The 22682-nt window shown below is 38.7% G+C and overlaps 1 protein-coding gene across 1 annotated transcript; it reads right to left on the bottom strand.

Annotated features, from left to right (window-relative positions):
- Window positions 1-306: 306 nt before the first annotated feature.
- Window positions 307-12386, bottom strand: bcl10 (BCL10 immune signaling adaptor). Its single transcript, XM_003223071.4, has 3 exons — window positions 12126-12386; window positions 2841-3129; window positions 307-2374 (listed from the first exon to the last, which is right to left on the bottom strand). Exons 1-3 carry the CDS (start codon window positions 12195-12197, stop codon window positions 2013-2015), a joined length of 723 nt encoding a protein of 240 aa, XP_003223119.1. The 5' UTR covers window positions 12198-12386; the 3' UTR covers window positions 307-2012.
- Window positions 12387-22682: the final 10296 nt, after the last annotated feature.

Genomic DNA, 22682 nt, shown 5'->3' with positions numbered 1-22682 from the left:
CTGTGATTTGTATAATCATCATCTGGGCCTCAAACTGGTTCCGGGATTTCCTATAGAATCATCTCCACAGCAAAACCACTTTCTTCAATAACAGTTTGAAGCTACATTAAATAGTCAGTGTAGACTATGACTCTGAAGAACAAAATTCAAATCCACACTCGGCCATGAAAACCCATTGAGCAACTTTGGGTGAGTTGCACATTCTCATGATAGGTTCACCTTAGAGTCATCATAAGTTGGAAACAACTTGAAGGTACTCAATAACAAACATGCATAGGATAGATCAGTTAGTGTAATGACACCTAGTAATTTAATGCACGTTTTAATCCAAATGTTTAAAAAATTACAAAGACACAAACATCATCTGTTTCTTATTATCAACGTTCTCAGAGATTATCTTGAAACTATCTTAATTTTAAATTACAAAAGGCACTGCTTCCCCTAAGGTCCACAAAGTGGACGTGTAACTATATGAAAAGATTTGGGGGGGGGACCCCGGAAAACTATTTTAAAAATGCCCCAATAATATTTTTAAATACTTCTGACATTCAGAGGGTTCATATTTTGGCAAAATCTGATAATTCCATATAAATTTATTGATATACTGTACTTTCAAAAATAAAAACAAAAACTAGGTGACAAAAAATGAAGAAAGTTATGAAACAGGCACATTCTGAAGACATTTCACACATGTATTTTACAAGATAACAATCATCGCTTCCTGACTTATATTTTTCCATGGCACCTTTTCCTGTCATTTAGCTATGAGATTAGCAATTTGAGATAAACATATCTTTTTCCTGGCTACATGACAGAAAGTCCCTCCAATTTTGTTTTATCTTTGGAAAGGAAAAGTGAAGACTTTTCATTTTACAAAGATACTTAGCTTCATGATGGAGCTTAACAATGCAACTGTAGAGGTGAACAGGACATGCTTCCATGTAAGTATGATTAGTAATATAAATTATATGTAAGCACCTCAGGCTGCAATTGCGATGAACATGAACATTATACATCCTGAATGTTTGTTTTTACATAATTAATTCAGTAAATCATAAGTACATCTTTAAACTTCCTTAAAGTTTAAGTAAAGCAAAGATTATTCAGACAGTGGAATTTAATTCCAAGTAAGCACTCTACAAATGAAGAAATAGATGATTTTTTTTCAGTCAGATGATCATACATCAGTGCAAAGAGACACCCTATGAGAGATTACTAAGAAATATTGTTGCCCGTACCCACACCATTGCAATACAAGGGCTGAGAATTCCTTGTCTGAAAAATCCCTATGAAATGTATGCAGTTGCCAGAAGTCAACAGGCTACTTGAAGACATATATACATACAATACTAGTCAAACAAAGTATAACAGTGTTCAAAATGAACATTATACTGATACTACACCTTTAAATATAATCGGTAACCCCACCCCCTTTTAAAGATTCTGTTGAATTTCATCTTTTCCTCTATTTGGGGAAAGGAGGAAAAAGAAAAGGTCTGTCTGTCAGGCCATAATCCTATACTCACTTTCTGAACCAAGTATACAATGATACTGTGAACAAAATCAATAAAAGCAATGTAATAAATGGTCAAAGTAAATAATTACAGAAAACCTATCATTTTAGTTTTAAAAAACATATCCCCTGTATCTGTGGGGAAATTTTTACTAGAGGGACTGAAACTGGATAAGAACAAACACTACTAAAATAACCTGACTTCTGGTCCCACTCTACTACAGAGTTGCTCAGGAGGATCTGAATCCTAGAAAGGTATTTGCCAGGTCCTCCATCATGACTGTTAGCTTCTTGGGAAAGCTACTACAGAACTGCTTGGAGGACGTAGTAAATTCTTAAGAGACCGTTTTTCACAGTACAAGGAACGCAGACGTGGGTTTCACTGCTATGACTGTCTTACTGTACTTAGTGAATTCGAACCATGGCTTTTAAAATATTAGATTTTTTCCCCTTTCTGCAGGAGTATATAAGGCATCCGGTGTAGTATTACTCAATGTGTTCACTGTGGCAGAAGCGAGCGAGATCTTAAAGGCAGGAAGGGATTGTCACTGGAAGTGGGGCACGTTTCCTCTTGTTCGTTCTGCATTTGCGGCGGAAGAGGAGGAGCTCCAGAATCCCCAGGTCCAGGAAGAGTGGCTGAGAAAACTGAGTTTTCTGTATTTCCAACTTCTGTAATTGGTAAATTCATTGAACAAAGAGAAGCGGCAGATACGAATGCAGCTGTATTATACTCTCCTTGAGGAAGGTAGGCCGTTTCTCGGTCTTTTCGGCTTTCAAATACATTTGAGTCATTCGACTGAGACCTGGAGAGATTGTTGGTTTGCTCATATACTGCAACCATGCAACTGCTACAGCTCAGTCCTGTAATAAACACAAATCAGATTATTTGTATAAAATAGGATGTTTATAGAAGGTCTACAAACAATTGTTACATGTTGACATATCATCTTGCAAGTCACTGGCTTTACCTTCCTTGATACACCCTATATATTGGGGTGTCTCTGTAATACATAGAGCCTGCTCAACATGAATAGGTTTCCCTTTGACTGGGAACTTGGATTGTGCAGCTAACGTGTGTCACATTCCCTTTCTGCATTATCTCTCATTAGCATGGGAAAAAGCGGGGGGGAAACTCACGGGGGATAAGCGGGATAAAAATTAATTAGTAATAATAATAATAATGTAGCCATTGTACATCCATCTCAGATTTATGGGATCATCAACAAGAGATGGTACTCAGTTCCACTTTAACATCAAATAATTTTCAACAATAATATAATAATAATACAAATAAAATAAGACAAATACTTCATTTATCAAATGTTACCTTTGAGGCTTTTTAGTTTTTCATTTTTTGCTTTCAAAACAGCATCCGTTATCTTTTCTAGTAGGAAGTTCTGTGTTCCTTCACGTCTGATAGATCCTATCAAGGCATCTAGTCCTTTTGGATGCTCTGCTAAGTAATCCAACAGCTTGCCAGCCTTCTTCCTACTTGAGGGTCGACAGGAGATTTCTTCAGTGTCCTCTCTACTGAGTATCTTCCTTGAACGTAGATAATCAAAGTGTCTGTCTGCAATTATTTTGTCACAGAGGTAGTCTCGTAACCATTCTAAAACCTGGCATAAAGAAAAGGCCATATTAGTAACGGATCAATGTTCATCTTCTGTATTAAACTGTGTGGTACTATACCCAGCAAAAAGTAGTGAAGTAAAAAATATATACAATATGAAACATCCTTTTATGTAAGAATATTGGATATAGTGCTCGGTGCACAAATTATGAGCTAAATTATGAATTCAAATCTCAGTTCATCTACAGCAGTGGTTCTCAACCTGGGATCCCTAGGTTTTTGGCCTACAACTCCTAGAAATACCAGCCATTTTACCAGCTGTTAGGATTTCTGTGAGTTGAAGGCCAAAAACATCTGGGGACCCCAGGTTGAGAACCACTGATCTACAGAATCATTGCACATTGTGCCTCAGAATGCTAAATGAAAGATGTGAGCATTAAAATCACCAAGGAGCATTGAACACTCAGGAAATAAAGAAAGACAAATCCAGTTATATCTCTGTAAACAAAGCAGGTGTTCCTGAATGTTCCTTCTTTAATTGAAAATGTGATACTCGAGGCAGAAAGAACATGGAAAGAATAGGGATAGGCTCCTATACTAAAACAAAAAAGAGCAATTCAACAAATTCAACATTCACGCTAACTATATGGACAAGGTATAATGAAACAACTGGGTCAAGAAATCCCTTCAGACATAAACAAAGGCATTCTTTAACCTTCTAGAGACCATTTGAAAGCTTCTTTCACATTCATCCAAGGAAGATATTTAAAATTTCACAAGCCTTTCCTTACAATTTCCATTTTTGTTAGCCATTTTACAGATCTATGCTACTTTAATATGCCCAGATTATCTGGTGACGCAGTTTATCTACTTTCACCAATTCTGTTTTGTTGTTCACATATGTTCAGTGAGGGTGCAACTACATTATAGAATTAATGTAGTTTGACATCACATTAACTGCCATGGCTCCATGCTATCAAATCATGGGAGTTATAGTATCTTTATTTTTCCCCCAACAGCATATACAATTAACCATTTTGAGTTATAATATCATAAGGTATTTGAATGTCAAAGAATACTGGGGCCTCACCAAACCACAAATCCCATAGAATGTAGCCATGGCAGTTAAAGTGGTGTCAAACTGCATTAATTCTACAGTGTAAGGCGTCTAAGGGATTTTGGAGGCAGTTGTTGTGTATTTTACCTGTTTAAACAAGCACATTAGGCTATAAGAGGGCTGATTAAAGGATAATATAGTATAGACAATTCCCAAGCTACAAACAAGATAGGTTCTGTAGGTTTGTTTTTAAGTTGAATTTGTATTTAAGTCAGAACAGGAACATTTTATTTTATTTGAAAACATCCATACAACTAATCTTCCAACCTCTACTCTAAACTAACTAAGAATATGTACTAGATAGGCAACTCTATAGTGAATGGAATGTTTCCATAGACACTGTTTAGAAAAGTGATGCATGTTGTGTGGCCCCCTTGATCTCCCAAGTTCTCCTGCTGACTCTCCAGTTTTATGAAAAAATGTAACCACTGCCTGTTATGGTCCAGAAGAAGAAGTGGGATGAGGAAGACCCTGGACACTTTCCAGGTGCCTATCCTTGGTTTAGAACAATTCAAACGGCCATCATTTCATCTCATCTACTCTCACAGTTCACTATATTCCTGTCTTTCCTTAAAATTCTGAAACTCGTGCTGAAAAATGCCGTTGTTTATGTGGAAAAAGCTGCATCAGCCTCAAACAAAAGGGGGACTTTACAAAACTTGGAGAAGCTCAAAGTTTGCAGAAGTATAAAAATCTCTGTCTGCAAAAATCTAGATATTGGAGACAACCACAAGAAAAAACCAGTAAGACCTAACCATGCCCCAATGGGAAATGGAGGGAAGGAAAGTGAAATGAGGAGGTATAGCTTTAAAAGCCTAATACACCCCCTACTACCTTCAATTTTTTAAAAAACCTACTGATCTCCTGATCTGACAGGCTGCTGCTGTCACAACCTGTGGCTTGGAGGCTGAACCACAGTCCACAGCTCTGAGCAACCAGAGGATACTGAGTATCTTCCTTGAACATAGATAATCAAAGTGTCTTTCTGCAATTATTTTGTCACAGAGGTAGTCTTGTAACCATTCTAAAACTTGGCATAAAGAATGTTCATCTTCTGAATTAAACTGTGTGGTACTATACCCAGCAAGGAGTAGTGTAGTAAACAATATATACAACCTGAAACATCATTTTATATAAGAATGTTGGATATGGTGCTCGGTGCACAAACCATGAGCTAAATTCTGAGTTCAAATTTCAGTTCATCTACAGAATCATTGGACGGTGTGCCTCAGAATGCTAAATGAAAGATGTGAGCATTACGATCACCAAGGTGCTTTGAGAACTCAGGAAATAATTAAAGACACATACAATTATAGCTCTGTTATAAAAAGCTGGTGTCCAGAAAATTGCATTGGATAGACCACATTGGCTCTAGTTTCTGATATAGAACATATGCCATCCAGTAGTTGCCATCTGCTTGCTTACAGAAAGCCATATTTAATCATCTAGAGCTGATGTGGTCTATCCAATGCAATTTTTTGAATTAGCACCCATGAACAGGCCTAAAAACAAAGACACCAAGGTGTCCCCACTCCAGGTGTCACATAGAATGAGGGAGGGAGGGAGGAGGAAAAGCAGCAGTCAAGAGGCTTGTTGTCGCGCCTTTCGTGGGTAGTCAAACTCTCTCTTTTAGACATCCCCATTGCCTCGGCACTATAAGAATGTTTTGTGAGACCAGCAGCTCTTTGCAACGGTGTAGTAACGGTGAGGCCACGGACCATATTTTAGTTCTTGGGAACCACTGGTGGTCATGGACCACATGAACTAGAATGAGATAGTGAGCAAGCCAGGTGTTGTTTAAACAACACTGCTGTAGCAAGCACAGGGGAGAGTCCTTTAAGACAAAGCTTTCCAAACTGTGTGCCAGGTCAAACTAATGTCTTGCTTGTAGTCCATATGTTTGTCATATGAAAAATGCCACCCCCAGTCCAAACCCCTTCGGGCAGGCAGGAAAAGCACAATCAAAACACCCGTGACAGATGGCCATCCAGCCTCATAAACATTAGCAGGTTAATGGAGAAATAGGGCTATAGAATCAAAGACCTCTAGAGTTGCAAGAGACCCCCCACAAAGGCTATCCAATCCAATCCTCTTCTACCAGGCAAGAAGATACACTCAAAGCACCTCCGAAAGATGGCCATCCAGCTTGTTTAAAATTCTCTAGAGTAGTGGTTCTCAACCTGTAGGTCCTCAGATGTTTTGGCCTTCAACTTTCAGAAATTCTAACAGCTGGTAAACGGGCTAAGATTTCTGGGAGTTGTAGGCCAAAACACCTATGGATCCACAGATTGAGAACCACTGCTCTGGAGGTTTATTCACTACACTACAAGTGTAGCACTGGTGCTGTTCAAGTGTAGGTACTGTTATAACCTTTATAATTTGTGGAATCAGTTGCAGCAAAATTTGTAAAAGTTTATAAGAAAAGAAAATGTGTTGACAATGATGTTTGTGACGAACTCCATGGAGCAGGTATAGAAGCAACACAGGAACCAACTGAAGTGTAAAGGAAAAAAAAATCCAAACCTCATTTAAGCAGTAAAGATGATAGGAAACTAATATAAGATATCATGTCATGAAAATCTTATCAGGGATTGGTTTAACTTTCGGTTTGTTAGTAAAACTGAATTGCTGTGTAGCAAACGGGGGCACTGTTTAAAAAGGTTTGTCACCAATATGAAAAATTTGGGAAGTTTTGCATTAAGGATTTGAAGAAATCTGTTTAAAAGATTTCCCCTTTCTCTTTGATTTTGCAGGGAGTGCACAAATAAATGAAAAAGAAAAGGGATGAGGACTTGTAAATACAATGTAAATCTCAATATGAATATAAGACTCACTTTTAGGAGCTTTAACTCAGTTATGTTTTGACTGGTTGTTTGGCTGGATGACAAATGCATGTGTGGGTACAACACATACCTCAAAATTGAATCAATATCAATGCATGAAGACAGAAGAAACAGAAAGGGACATCTTCAGCATTAAATGTGTTGGGAGATGTTGGAGAAGGTGCCACAAATATAGCAAAGGTGTGAAAAATCTCAAAGTTCACACATGTGCAGAAAATCCCAGGCACATCACGGAGTGTCAGTCATGTAAAAAGACACTGTGTTATCATTACTGTATGTTCAAATGGAAGAGGAACCAATGGCTACTGAGATGGATAGAAGAATGTTCATACAATACATATATTCTCCATGACTGCATCTTGTAGCGAGCTATGTAGCCATGTTAAGCATATGTGTTCATTTCACAGAAAGATGGGAAAGGAGTAATAATATGTGTTGTCGAAGGCTTTCATGGCTGGAATCGCTGGGTTGCTGTGAGTTCTCTGGGCTGTATGGCCATGTTCCAGAAGCATTTTTTCCTGACATTTCGCCCACATCCATGGCAGGCATCCTCAGAGGTTGTGAGATCTATTGGAAGCTGGGTTTATATATATTATGGACTAACAGAAGGGAAAAAAGCATACAGCTAATTGCCCTTTAGAATGCATTCCACTTGCATACTTTAGTTTTAAATACTATTATAGATTACAAAGATTAGACTATTAGGCATTTACAGGAAACATGCCTCGTCTCATCATATAGTATGCTACACAATCTTGCTTTATTCAGCTGTTCCTCAGAGAAAATATTCAGAAGCGAAAAAAGTATACCCAAGCTACTAAAGCACCCTTGTTGCATGACCATTACATGACAAAGAAACAGAAAATATAAAATAAGAGGCTGGTAAACCATCCCTTTAAACATCCATTTAAATCAAACCAAAGACATACTAAACGAATTGTGATATAATTTCCTTTTTCATCATAATCCTTGATAAAGGTTATATCTTGCTAGTGATTACATGTCCTTGATATTTGCTCACTATTGTCTTATTGGCATATAAAAAACTTGTTCAAGCACGTTAAGAGTGAGGCTACACGTATGCAACATATCTTTGTTGTTGCCAGGGAACCTTCGGTACTAAAAATTCAAAGCACCTGAGGATTACTTAACACAGTCCTCACTATTGACAAGAAACACTGAAGCAGCCACTTGTATGGACTGACACTTTAGCAAATGTTCCTCCATTATGCTTAACTAGATAAGTGATTTCCAAATCTTCTACCTTCAAGGAACACTGTTCACATTAATTGTTCCGCCAATCAAACAATAAGAAAATGCAAGTGTTCTAGGAAGCATGCAGTCATGACTGGGCATATCCGGTCTCCTTCTTGCCTTGTCTGAACAGAGAGCGCACTCAATAGCTACACAATAGAGACAGTGATTAGCAAATACATATGAAGTATATGCACTTTCAAAAAATAGTGATTCACTATAGTTATTCTTTTTAATTGGTGAATTCCACGGAATGCAATCAGAAAACTGCCCATTTTAATAAGGACCACCCATCACAAAACTACTGGAAGACACAGAATACAATTGGTAGCAGACAGGGAGAAACAGTTATCAAAGTTCTACTTTTCCCCATGTCATGATATTCCTAGCTTTCATCTACAAAAATATCTTTTCCAAAGCTCTAAAGTCAGGAAACATAGTAATGCAAGCTTGACATGTATACCATGGGAATTTTAAAAAACAACTTAAAAATGGCAGTTAGAAACTTACGGAATTGTTTTCATTCACTAGGTGGCAGACACTACTAACCACTGCATAGCTTTGCCATCAATAACATTTGATTCCAGGATGAATTATTTTTATTAAGTGGGCTAAATCTAGTTATGGGGAACTCCCTGGGTCTCTAAGGGTGAATTATGCCATTTGCATGCCAGGGGATCCCATCAGTACAAGCTTTTCTCAAATGAACTGAACACAAGTGCACAACATGAATAGCTGTAAATTTTGGTTTGAAGCCTTTTATGCATTTAAATAAGATAATTTCTAATTCATGTGAAGTAAACGCTAAAATAAGACCCCGAAAATTAATTGACTTTCTTTCAAAATGGGTTCTAGTCATTTTAAGATTTGATAAAACAAAAGATTTCAATATAAAATCTATTAGATTGCAACAGCCACAGCATCAAGAATTACTGCCCTACACTATAAATTTTATGGAACATAAATGCCTTGTGATTTTTCTAAAACTCTTCCAAGTCTGTTTGATGAGCTTATCTTTGGAAAATATTCTAGAAGTGCAGCATCACAGCAAAAAGGATTTTCATTGAAGTCATTGTTACCTTATCCATTGAAGGAAAAATGGCATAGAACAAGCCTTCACTAGAAGAAGGAAAGGAAGTATTTTCCAGGAAGAGACCCAGCGTGGTGTAGAGAGAAGTTTGAGCTCTGAACTATGGCTCTGGAGACTAGGGTTCAAATTCCCTCTCAGCCATGGAAACCCACAGGCTGACCATAGATAAGTCACATTCTCTTAGCCTAATAGGGTAAACCTCCTCTGAACAAATCTTGCCAAGAAAATCACATAATAGGTTCACCTTAAGGTTGACATATGTCAGAAACAACTTGAAAGTGCACAACAACTCTCTAAACATTGCACAGAGCTTGAGTAAAGCCTGTGTTTGTGTGCAGTGCTCTCTGCCCCATTACTCCAAGGTCTTAAAATTTAAATGTTTAAAACTGATTAATTTAAACCAATTTGTTTATTTTGCTATCTGTGCCCCTGTTCAGAAGATTTCATTTCACTTTCTGTCCCTGTGATTTTGGAAAAAAAGGCTTTTATGAAAACAAGGATTGGCGCGAAAGCTTCAGTGGAGACCCCTTTTCTCCATGATAACTCTTCTAGGAGTGAATTTCCTTTCCTATGAGTAGATCTCTCTCACTTCCTGTTGCCTCACCCCTGTTCTTAAGTATTGTTTGTAAGTCGGATGTCTGTAACTTAGGGACTGCCTGTACTCACATTGGCTTTTAAGTGATAAGATCCCTCTGTTTATTGAACCATAAAGAGATGGGTATAAAACTACGAAGGCTGAATATCATCACATCATTTAATGTAGAAGCAAAAAAGGAAATTTCCCAGAGAAGGTGTAACATTAACTTTATTACCCTTCAGCCACTGCAGTTTATAACAAGAAAAAACAAACCTGGATAAAGTGCAAGAAGGAAAGAGTTACCTCCGTTGACTCATGCATGTGTCAAGCTCAGCTACAAAAGAGGGGAATTCCTCTAAACACTCCAGGAGAGACTCCTACATAATAATTTGCAAACTGGGGCAGAACACATGCCATTTGATTGACCTTCCTTCCTCTTTTCATGCCTCTCTACATCACTGGTAAACCTCACGCTAAGGATTTTCCTTGATTCTGAATGAAGGCTTTCCCTTCCTTGTCTGTGATTTTTAGAGGTTTCTGCTGCTAGGTGTGGTGACTGTAGCACCATCTACACTGCCATATAATCTAGTTTTTGCAGCCAGATTATCTGATTTGAACTGGATTATATGGCAGTGTAGATTCAGCCTATTTACAATATATTATATAATACTAATAGCATAATATACTGGCAATGTATTATATGGTGGTATAATAACATATAATAATTGTATATTATTGGAACATAGTGGTACAGTACCATATAGTAATATATAATACTAATACATTTTGTGCTATGCTAATATATTATATATACATATAATATTGATAATAATGTAATACAATATAATACTAATGATCCAATATCATAATATATAATGATATAAAGTTTAATTATTGTATATTTGTATATTTTAAATTGTAATGTTTCTTATTGTGAGCCACTTTGAGTCTCCGTATGGATATAAATAAATAAATAAATATTAAGGGAGCTAAGCCTGGGAAACATTAAAGATACAGCCTTTGAGTTTTGCTAGCCACCTAGTTTACCAAATAGCAAACTCATTCTTCAAATGGCCATGTTGCTCTCAAAGTCCAGATATTAACTGTAGTCAATGCTAGTGGCTAAAATGAAAATCCAATGGTGTTTGGCTGAAAATAATCAGTGAAGTGGCCAATGGGTTAGGTTTCCTGCTCACCGTCCCTTCCCAATTATCTGCTTTGAACTGGATTATGTTCATTTGGGCTCTTGGTATCTGCTGCAGTTTGAGGACTCAAGCCCCACTATATATAATATGCATAATAAAATGATGCCCTTATATAGATTGGCAAAATCTACATAAAAGTCCCTTATATAGATTGGCAAATATTTCTGAACTGCAGGTGATTGAATTAATGGGTGCAAAATAGGTAGATACAAAAGCAAACTACATGTCGTCCTTATTGGTTGAGGCCCCTTCTACACTGTCATATAAAATCCAGATATCTGCTTTAAACTGGATTAGATGGTAGTGTAGACTCAATATGGATTTTATATGACAGTGTAGAAGGGGCCAATGCCTTGTCACCTAGGCCCCTTCTACACTGCCATATAAAATCCAGATGATCTGCTTTGGTAATGTGGACTATAGCACAGTGTAGAAGGGGCCTTCTATAATCCAGTTCAAAGCAGATGTGGATTATCTGCTTTGATAATTGGATTATATGGCAGTGAAGAAGGGGCCTGAGTCTACACTGCGATATAATCCAGTTTAAAAGCAGATAATATGGATTTTAAATGGCAGTGTAGAAGGGGCCAATGCCTTGTCACCTAACCCCGTTCTATGTTGCCATATAAAACCCACATGATTTGCGTTGAACTGGATTAGACGGCAGTGTAGACTCATATAATCCAATTCAAAGAAGATAATCTGGATTATATGGCAGTGGAGAAGAGGACAGAATCTACACTGCGATATAACCCAGTTTAAAGCAGATCATGCCTTGTCACCTAGCCTCCTTCTACACTGCCATATATAATCCAGATTATCTGCGTTAAACCGGATTAGATGGCAGTGTAGACTCATATAGTCCAGTTCAAATCAGATCATCTGGATGATCTGATTTGACAATCTGGATTATATTGCAGTGCAGATCCAGACCTAGTTTCCCTCGGCCCACTTACTTCCTTTTTCACCTCCGCCATCTCGTCGTCGGTGAGCGGCCTCTCCGGCAGCGCCACCCCGGAGCCCGCCATGGCGGAGAACGCCCAGCGCGCCTCCGAAGGCCAAGCCAGCCGGGGGAGGCCAGGACCGGAAGCAGCCAGGGGCCCTGAGAGGGGAGCACCCAAGGCCGGGCCGAAGCCGGACTCTCCCAGAGAGCCACCAGGACTTCCGGCGCCGCGCCGCGCGAGCCCACGCCCCTTCTCTGCAAAAGCGGCTCCCAAACTTTGTTCCGCCAGGTTTTTGACTTCAACTCCCAGAAGCCTCAGCGAGCACGACTAACTGCCGGGAATTCTGGGAGCTGAAGTACCAAGCATATAGAGCTCTATTCTTAAGGAGGAGATGCTCGCTTTCCCTGAACAAGCTTGCAGCCAAATATCGAAACCTTAAACATTGATTTGAGACATACATTTACCTGACGATCTTTTCAGCAGAGATAACTTTGGTGAGGATTAAGACCTAGGGCCCTCAGAGGTTGAGGGGCCCCCGTCAATGCTTCTGGAGCATGGCCATAACTCATGGAAAACTCACAACAATCCAATCATAACCTTATTGAAAGGGGAAATGATGTCATTATCAGTTTGCCACCTGTGAATCTCCATGAACATATGGAGACCACCTTTTGAAAACCACTAGTCAAGAAAAGCATGACCTTGTTAGAACTCAACCCTTTGAACAAGTGATATTCACAAGCATTCATGTAAGGGCACACCGGTAACTCAGCTGTTAAACTGGTAAACCATGTCTTTGAATTGAGTTTGAAACTGCATTATATGGCCAGTGTAGACTTATATATTGCAGTTCAATGTGGTTCAAACTGCATTATATGATTCTGACCAGTTTTGGGCTGAATTATAATCACAGTGTAGGCAGGGCCTCAATCTACAGATTAATCTACTCAATAGAATTAATGCAGTTTGACACCACTTTAACTGCCATGGTTCAATGCTACGGAATCCTGGGAATTGTAGTTTGGTGAGACAGCCGCACTCCTTAGCAGAGAAAGCTAAAGGCCTTGTAAAACCACAACTCCAGGGTTTCACAGCATTAAGACATGGCAGTTAAAGTGGTAAAGTGGTGTCAAACTGTCAGGATTTTGTGGAAAGCCAAGTGTGACAGCAACGTCCTTGCAGAGGGCCAATTCTCTCACACCAGATAGGTAATTGCTATATCAGGATGGCAAGACAAGCTTGAGTGTCTGATGCAACCATGAGGTAATGCCAAAGCACCAGGGATGATGGAATATCATAAGTAATTGGTCGAGTCTTGTATAAAAGTAGAATAGCCAATACGTTGTGTGGTTGGTTGGTGTTGTTGGTGCAATGGCATCGTTGCTGAACGTTGGAGAAAGAGATCTGCATTGGAGAACTTGTTGAGAGTAAGGTTCCTTCTACACTGCCATATAATCCAGATTATCAAATCATATCATCCAAATTATCTGCTTTGAACTGGATTATATGCGTCTACACTGCCATATAATCCAGTTCAAAGCAGATAATCTGAATTTTATATGGCAGTGTAGACAGGGCCTTAGAGCCTCAGATCTTGCTTTTGTCGCTCAGAGAAAGAGCAGAATAATCCCAACACAAACTGCATTATTTCTACAATGTAGAAGCACCTTAGGTCTGAAAGGAAGGTCAGTCTGGGTTGCAGAATATGAAGGACAGTCTCGGGAACCTGAGGTCTACTCATTTACTCCCCACACTGTGCAAACGTAGGAGCCCCTGATGGTGCAATGGGTTAAACCTTTGTGCCACCAGGACCGCTGACTTGAAGGTTGGGTTGTTGACCTGAAGGTTGCCGGTTCGAATCCAACCCGGGAGAGCGCAGATGAGCTCCCTCTATCAGCTCCACCTCCATATGGGGACATGAGAGAAGCCTCCCACAAGGATGGTAAAAACATCAAACATCTGGGTGTCATCTGGGCAACGTCCTTGCAGATGGCCAATTCTCTCACACCAGAAGTGACTTGCAGTTTCCCAAGTCACTCCTGACATGAAAAAAAAAAACCGTGCAAACACATGTATCTCAGGTTGCATTTCAAAAAAACCCCAAAATCACATTTTTTCTAACATTTCTCAGGAACAGGTTTGAATGTTTGTTGTTTCTTTGTATTGCCATACATACTGGATTCAAAAGGGGTAAATGCAGCGTCCCACTGGCAATTTCAGGAGACCTTCTTCTCTTCTGCTGCCCTCTGTGCTATCCCATGTGCTAGATCTGGGAGGGATACCTACCTCATCCAATTTTGGGGGTTTACAAAGTACTATATTTAGAAGCCAGTGCTACTTTCACCTTGTCCCATTCAATTTTGTCATTCCAGCATTGAACGTCCATTGCTGAATTGTAACCCCCCCCCCCCCAAGTTTCATATTTGTCTTTTACAAGAAACAGAGGCCCGCTCCACACAGCTGAATAAAATCACACAATAAATCTGCTTTGAACTTGAACATATGGCAGTGTAGACTCAGATAACCCAGTTCAAAGCAGATATTGCGGGATTTTCTGCCTTGATATTCTGGGTTATATGGCTGCGTGGAAGGGCCCAGAGAGAAACTCCACATCCATCTCTGAGCAGTAGAAGCATAATCATCCCAATGTGAAATTATTTAGAGAGCCTATTGCAATGATTTCATTTCAAGATAGCAGACAGTGGGGGGAGTATTATGCATTTTGTGATACCTTCCTTGTTGCGGGAGCCAGGGAAACTGCAAAAAGCCCTTTCTCCACAGCACTTTTCTTTTCTGCTCTGCAGGAAAACAGACACAGAGAGGCGGCAGATCATCTTTCTGAAAACAATGAGTTTCTTGTGAGAAAAGATCTGAAGATGTTTGGAAAGTGAATAAAGCTTGGTACAGTGAAAAAGTTCTGTTACAGAGACAAAAAACTGATACTTCATTTTCATTTTAGTTTTTTTCTTTCAAATCCATCTTCACTTTATAAACATTGTATAGGTGCAATATGGTCTCATCCTTTTCATTTATAAGAATCATGTCAATATTCTTTCTACCAGCTAGGAGATAGTATGGATTTTCCATATCAAAAGCAAAAAAAAAACTTTTATATTCTATGACAACAGCTATTCTGTATTAAAATAATGATTTATCTAACTCCCTGTTTTGACATTGAGATGCCTAGGGGAAATCCATAGGAGGACATGAACACAATAGTATGTTCCTTTTCAGTGGGTCCAGTGACCCATAGCAGATCTGACCCTCCCATACACCATCTCTTTCCTTCCCAATGGAGCAGAGCACAGTGGATGAACAGCATCTCTGTTTGTCACAATTTCTGGATTGTCATAAGGTCACTTATATAGCAATATTTTGCTGATGTTGTCTCAACGTTGTAAATGAATGATAGACATCTTTCATCCAGGCTCCATCTCAGTTTCCTGGCCAGATGTTGATTCTTCTTGATTGGTGTTGGTAGTGCCATAAGTCTTGCATGACTTCCTTAACAGTTGTAAACATTTGTCTTGCCACTGTCACAATTTCTATCACAGTTTAATAGGCAGGTCAAGCATTTCAGTTCTTATTAGCAACTTTTAATTACAGTTCAGCAAGCAGGCAGTTAGTCATTGCAGGCCTTAAGTCTTAGAATTGTGTCTTCAAAATTATTAATTCTCATTCATTCATCTTCCATTCAGTTCATTCATACCCACATATATAAAATCCACATTTATCAAATCTGCACATCACATCTCAGGACAATTATTTCATCTCGTGACAATTATGAAGTCTGACTGTTCTGCTAAAGGTATATGCTTTTACAAATGGTGTGTCCCTTATCTGGAATTCTGACATCATCCATCTGGGCGGCTGAGATACCAATACCTTTACCTTCTGACGGTTCAGTGTACATAAACTTTGTTTATGCACAAAATTATTATTTTTAAAATAATGAATATTAAATTACCTTCAGGCTATGTGTGTAAGGTACATATGAAACATTAATGAATGTTGTGCTTAGATTTGGGTTCCACCACCAAGATACGGTATCTATCTCAATATGTATGTTAATACAAATGCAGGTACAGTAGAGTCTCACTTATCCAACATAAATGGGCCGGCAGAATGTTGGATAAGCGAATATGTTGGATAATAAGGAGGCTTTAAGGAAAAGCCTATTAAACATCAAATTAGGTTATGATTTTACAAATTAAGCCCCAAAACATCATGTTTTCAATACATCGTGATATTTTGGTGCTAAATTCGTAAATACAGTAATTACAGCATAACATTACTGCGTATTGAACTACTTTTTCTGTCAAATTTGTTGTATAACATGTTTTGGTGCGTAATTTGTAAAATCATAACCTAATTTGATGTTTAATAGACTTTTCCTTCATCCCTCCTTATTATCCAAGATATTCGCTTATCCAAGCTTCTGCTGGCCCATTTAGCTTGGATAAGCGAGACTCTACTGTACATACTTTTGCAAAGCCATCAGTACAGTAGAGTTCCAGTTATCCGAAGGTGTTGTCAAGTGTTCAGCATATGGGACTTCTGAAAAATGCAACATATACATAAAATGTACTGGTTTCTTGCAATATGTTCTACATGGAGCTACTTTTGAGAAGTGTTCAGAAACTTACTCTGATCCAGATTGCAGTGGCAGTTACAGCAAGTATATTATTCCACTGTTATAAATAGCTACCAATCTATTTCCACAAACAGTTCGGAATGCTGGTTATAATCTGTAGAACCTTATACAGAATAATGTATTTTGCTTTCAGAAAGTTTATTTTGTTGAAGGCTAGAATTTTCTTTATATACAAAAAAATAAGATAATATTTTGGCTATATAGTAAGATCTCCCATATCCATAGGGGAAAGGTTCCTGGCTAGGCAGCAGATTATCTGAAACAGGCATACCATAGAATTTGTTGGAAGGCCAAGGGCCCTTCCAGACAGCCCTTTATCCCAGAATATCAAGGCAGAAAATCCCATAATATCTACTTTGAACTGGGTTATTTGTGTCCACAATGCCATATATTCAAGTTCAAAGCAGAAAATGTGGGATTTTATTCAGCTGTGGAAGGCGATTCCTACAGAGGATAGTTTTCTAGACAATTGCTAGGGAGTGTGTACCATAGAAGTTTATGGAAAATCTAGCAATTGGGTAAGTGAAACTGCAGATAAGGGTTTCACAGTTGCAGCAGAAATCTTAGGGCCCTTCCAGACAAACCCTATATCCCAGGATCTGAATCCAGGTTTTGTGTTTTAAATTGGATTATATGAGTCTGCACTGCCAGATAATCTGGGATAAACAGAAAACCTGGGATCAGATCCTGGGATATAAGGCCTTCTGGAAGGGCCGTTACTGTATTCTCAGGCCCCTTCTACACTGCCCTATATCCCAGTATCTGATCCCAGATTATCTGCTTTGAACTGGTTTATATGAATCTCCACTGCCAGATAACCTGGGATAAACAGATAATCTGGGATCAGATCCTGGAATTTAGGGGCAATATGGAAGGAGTCTAAGTGTCATGAAAGTGTACCTAATACTGCTGTCTCCTGTCCAATATTGATGCCAGGATATTTATGCTAAACAAGTCGTTCGAAGTTTATGATCTTATGTCTATCTCAATAACTACATATTAGTGTCTTCATACCCAACACTTGCATATTGCACCCTTTCATGCATCCGAGGAAATGTATAATAATACCTGCAACAGCATGCTAAAATCCCCAGAAGATTCCTTCCCCTTTATTTTATGGAATGGAATAACATATAGCAAAATATATTCATAATTAAAGAAGCCATCAGCCATCGCTAGATGGCACTAGTCTACTGTAAGAAATGATCCTCTCTTTCAAATATTTGTAGGATTGCTTTGAGGAATAAGAATGGTAATGATGTAATGATTTCTAGGTGTAGACACTAATGACATTAATATTATTTACTTTTATGTGTAATGGCAGATTCGTATATCTTTTTTTAGTTAAGATGTTAGTATGAATTTTATATACTTGTGTATGCCCAAGTGTGTGTGAGTATATACAGTGGGCCCTGGGTAAGGGTATCTCTTGTGGTTTGTTTCCAGGATACCATCCGCATGAATATCAAAATATGGCGTTGCTCATGTCCTATTATATACAGCGGCATAGTAAAATGATGTCCCTTATATAAAATAGCAAAATCAAGGTTTGCTTTTGGGAATGTTGTGGGTAGTGAAGAAATATTTTCAAGTCATAGGTTGTGGAATCCACTGATATGGAGGGCTGACTATATGTGTATGTTGTTACTGACTTTTCTTTATTTTTTAAGTTTCTTTTGTTCTTTGTGAAGTACATCATAAAAATATATATAACCATATACAGTACTGTACTATGTTTGAATTTCAGCAGAATTAACACCATTCTTTAAGGCTAATACGCATGTCCTTAGGAACAAGTTCTATTGAATCTGGTGGGATTTGCAGTATCTCTGAATAAGTGGTCTGCAATGCTGAGCAAACAAAGAGTCATCAGAAGACATTTGACATGTAGAAAAATATATTTATGAATGGATGTTTTGATTTTGTTTAAAATGCTAGACACTGGGTAAGGTTTTCCCCTTGACATCAAGTCTAGTCGTGCCTGACTCTGGGGGGTAGTCATTTCCATGTCTAAGCCGTAGACCTGGCGTTGTCCGTCTACTCGCATTTGCATGTTTTCGTACTGCTAGGTTGGTAGAAGCTTTCCCTGTCTGCGGATTCAAACCACCGACCTTTTGATCAGCAAGTTCTGTAACTTAGCCACTGCGGGAACTATCGCGGTATCTCCCTTCTAACCTCCACTGGGAAAATCCTCACAAGAATCCTTGCAAACCGCCTTCTCCCTGTCTCAGAAGACACCTTCCCAGAATCCCAGAATGGCCTCCACCCCTCCAGAGGAACAGTGGACATAATCTTCACTCCACAACAGCTCCAAGAAAAATGCAGGGAACAAAATCAACCTCTGCATATGGCATTCATTGACCTTGCAAAGGCATTTGACTCAGTGAATTGCAGTGCTCTCTGGACCATCCTTAAAAAAATTGGGTGCTTTGACAAATTTGTGAGCATCTTGCAGCTCCTTCACGATGACAATGATGGCAACAGTCTTGGACAGCAATGGCTCCCAAAGTGACCAATTCAAGTGAAATCAGTTGTCAAACAGGGATGTGTTATGGCCCCAACCTTATTTTCCATCTTCATTGCTATGATACTTCATCTTGTTGATGGGAAGCTTCCCGCCGGAGTGGAAATTATCGGACAGACATCAAGCTATTTAACCTCAGCAGATTTAAAGCCAAAACCAAGGTCACAACATCTGTTATAGAACTCCAATAGATGGATGATAATGTAGAAGATTCATTCAAAACACATTTGCAGAAGCATATGAGAAGCTCGCCCTCGCATTGAACATCAAGAAAACCAAAGTGCTCTTCCAGCAGTCACCAGCCAATCCCTCTGCAATGCCAGAAATACAGCTTAATGGTGTAAGATTGGAAAATTTTTGACCATTTCCGCTACCTTGGCAGCTACTTTTCCACAAAAGCCAACGTTGACACTGAAATACACTGTCTGAGCTCTGCGAGTGCAGCATTTTCCCGAATGAAGCAGAGAGTGTTTGAGGATTGGGGCATCAGTAGGGATACCAAGGTGCTTGTTTATAAATCTATTGTTCTCTCAACCCTGTTATATGCCTGGAACAATTCCATCAGTGTTGCCTCTGAAAAATCCTGCAAATATCTTGGGAAAACAGGCAGACAAATGTCAGCGTGCTGGAAGGAGCAAAGACTACAAGCATTGGAATTTGAAGAGACACAAATGGAGGGTGAAAGGGAGAAGTGTGCCAAGAGGAAGGTGCATCAAGCCAACCCTGGCTGTTATAATATGCCTTTTAAATTCTTTATTCACCTTGTCCTTTTCATCCCATAGATAAGCATGCCAGCCATATCTTAAATTGTGTCCCTCTAAATTAAGTAATTTTTTGTTGTCCAATTTAATCCAGTCCTTTAGCCAGCTAAAGTTGGCGGCTTCATAGTAGTATCTGAGATCTGGGAATGCCAGGCCCCCTCTGTCCTTCACGTCAATAAGATTCCTATAGGCAATTCTAGCTTTTTTCCCATTCCAAATGAATTTAACCAAATCTTTCTTCCAGTTTTCAAACACCTTTACCCCCTTGATAATTGGTAAATTTTGAAACATAAACAGCATTTTGGGTAGCACCATCATTTTAATCACAGCAATCCTTCCTAGCCAGGTAAGTTGGAGTCTTTGCCAATTTTCAAGGTCTCCTTTTATCTCCTTCCACGTTTTGTCATAGTTATTTTGGTAGAGTTTGCTGTTTTTGTTAGTTAACCATAGTCCAAGATATTTTACTCTTGGCACTACCTTGCAGTTAGACAATTTTTCTAGGTCGGCCGTATCACAATTGGATAAGTTTTTGGTTAGAAAAACCGATTTCTCCTTATTGATTTTGAAGCCCGACACCATGCTAAATTTGTTAATAACCTCAAATAATGTGCATGTACTTTTTAATGGTTCCCTTAAAAAGCAGACCAAATCATCTGCAAAAGCCTTCCCTTTAAATTCGTGTCCTTTTACCCTGACTCCTTTGATTTCGCTGGTCTCTCTAATTCTGATGTTCAAAATTTCTAATATCCAAATAAACAGTAGCGGCGACAGGGGACACCCTTGTCGAGTCCCTTTTTGAATTTCTATGTAGTTTGTCATTTCGTCGTTTATTTTTAGCTTGGCCCTTTGTCTAGAGTAAATGGCTCCTATGGCCCTTCTAAAATGTTGTCCCACTCCAAAGAGCTCCAGCACTTTCAACATAAAGTCCCACCGCACATTGTCGAATGCTTTCTCTGCATCTAAAAACAATAGTGCAATCTCTCTGCTTGGGTCTTGTTCGGCATATTCTATTATATTTAGCACAGTTCTTACATTTTGGCTCAGATGTCTGCCTGGAAGGAAGCCTGCTTGATCTCCATGTATTATTTTTACTAAGATTTGTTTCAACCTGTTTGCTAAGATTATGGCAAATAACTTATAATCGTTATTGACTAATGAGATAGGTCTATAGTTCTTCACGTGTTCCATATCTCTGTCCTGTTTGGGTAACAGAACTATTGTGGCTTCCTCCCAGGACTCTGGCATCTCTCCTGTTTGGAGCACTTGATTCATAGTTAAGAGCAGTAATGGGCCTAGCTCTTCTTTATACAACTTGTAGAACAGAGCTGAGAAACCATCCGGACCTGGGGTTTTATTTAACTTGGCCTTGTCAATGGCAGAGTTCAGTTCTTCCCATGTAATTTGTCTATCCAAGTCTGATTTCATGCTTTCAGAAAGTTTGGAGACCTTCATATCTGCTAAGTACTGATCTATTTTTTTTGTATCTGTCTGCGTGTTTTTATAGAGGTTTCTATAATAGGCTTCAAAGATTTTTTGAATCTTTCTTATATTTGAAATAGTCTCCCCTTTATTACTTATCCTGGCAATTAGTGGTCTCTTCCTATGATCTTTCACCTGCCACGCTAAGAGCGTGCCGGGTTTATTCGCATTTTCAAAAAAATTATGTCTCTTGTACATAATTTTTCTTTCTAATTCATTTGTTAAAAATAATTCATATTGCTGTTGGGCTTTTGCTAGATCTTGCTGTACTTTTTTCCTATCCACCTTGGACTTTTCTAATTCTTTCTCCTTATCTCTGATTTTGGTAAGCAGCTGTACTTGTATATTGTTTTTTCTTTTACACCAGTTGGCATGTTGTTGGATTAGTAAACCTCTTATCACGGCTTTTCCTGCATCCCAAACTGTCTTTACCGCTATGCCCTCCTTGCCATTCTCTTTAATGTAATTTTGTATTCCTAGCCTGATCTTTTCCTTAATTTTTTGGTCTTTTAATATGTAGTCATTTAGTCTCCAAGGCTTCCTTTCCCAAAAACCCCCTTTTAGCTGTAGCAACATCGGATTGTGGTCTGCAAATACTCTAGGGAGAAATTCCACCTTCTCTGTTTTGGTTACCAGCTCCTTAGTTGCAAAGATGTAATCTATTCTGGATGACGATCCATGTCTATGGGAATAATATGAATATTCCCTTCTGTCTAATTTTTGTATCCTCCATAAATCATACAAGTCCCAGTGTTTTAGGTCTCTTTGTAAGATGCCCGGAAGTCTTCCTTCTTTAGAGTCCTTTTTTCTTTTGTTATTTCTGTCTATTTTTGTGTCCATTACCCCATTGAAATCCCCTAACCACAGCATTTCTTTCTCCCCTACTTCAGCTAGGATGTTAGATAGTTTTTTATAGAATGTTTTTTGATTTGTATTGGGTGCATAGATCCCTACTAATAGAATATGTTTATGCTGAAACCTCACTTTGACAATTAGTATTCTTCCTTCTTGATCCTCATAAATTTTCTCTGGGTTTAGTTCCCTATTTATATAGAACAGCACCCCATTGGTTTTCTTAACATTGCATGTAGTAAATAATTGACCTAATTTATCTTGGACTAACAGATGTTTGTCTCTGGATACAAAGTGGG

Source organism: Anolis carolinensis, chromosome 4 (assembly GCF_035594765.1).
Source record: "Anolis carolinensis isolate JA03-04 chromosome 4, rAnoCar3.1.pri, whole genome shotgun sequence".
NCBI lineage: Eukaryota > Metazoa > Chordata > Lepidosauria > Squamata > Dactyloidae > Anolis > Anolis carolinensis.
Note: the sequence above shows the minus strand (reverse complement) of the source record. Positions and strands in the feature narration are given on the sequence as shown.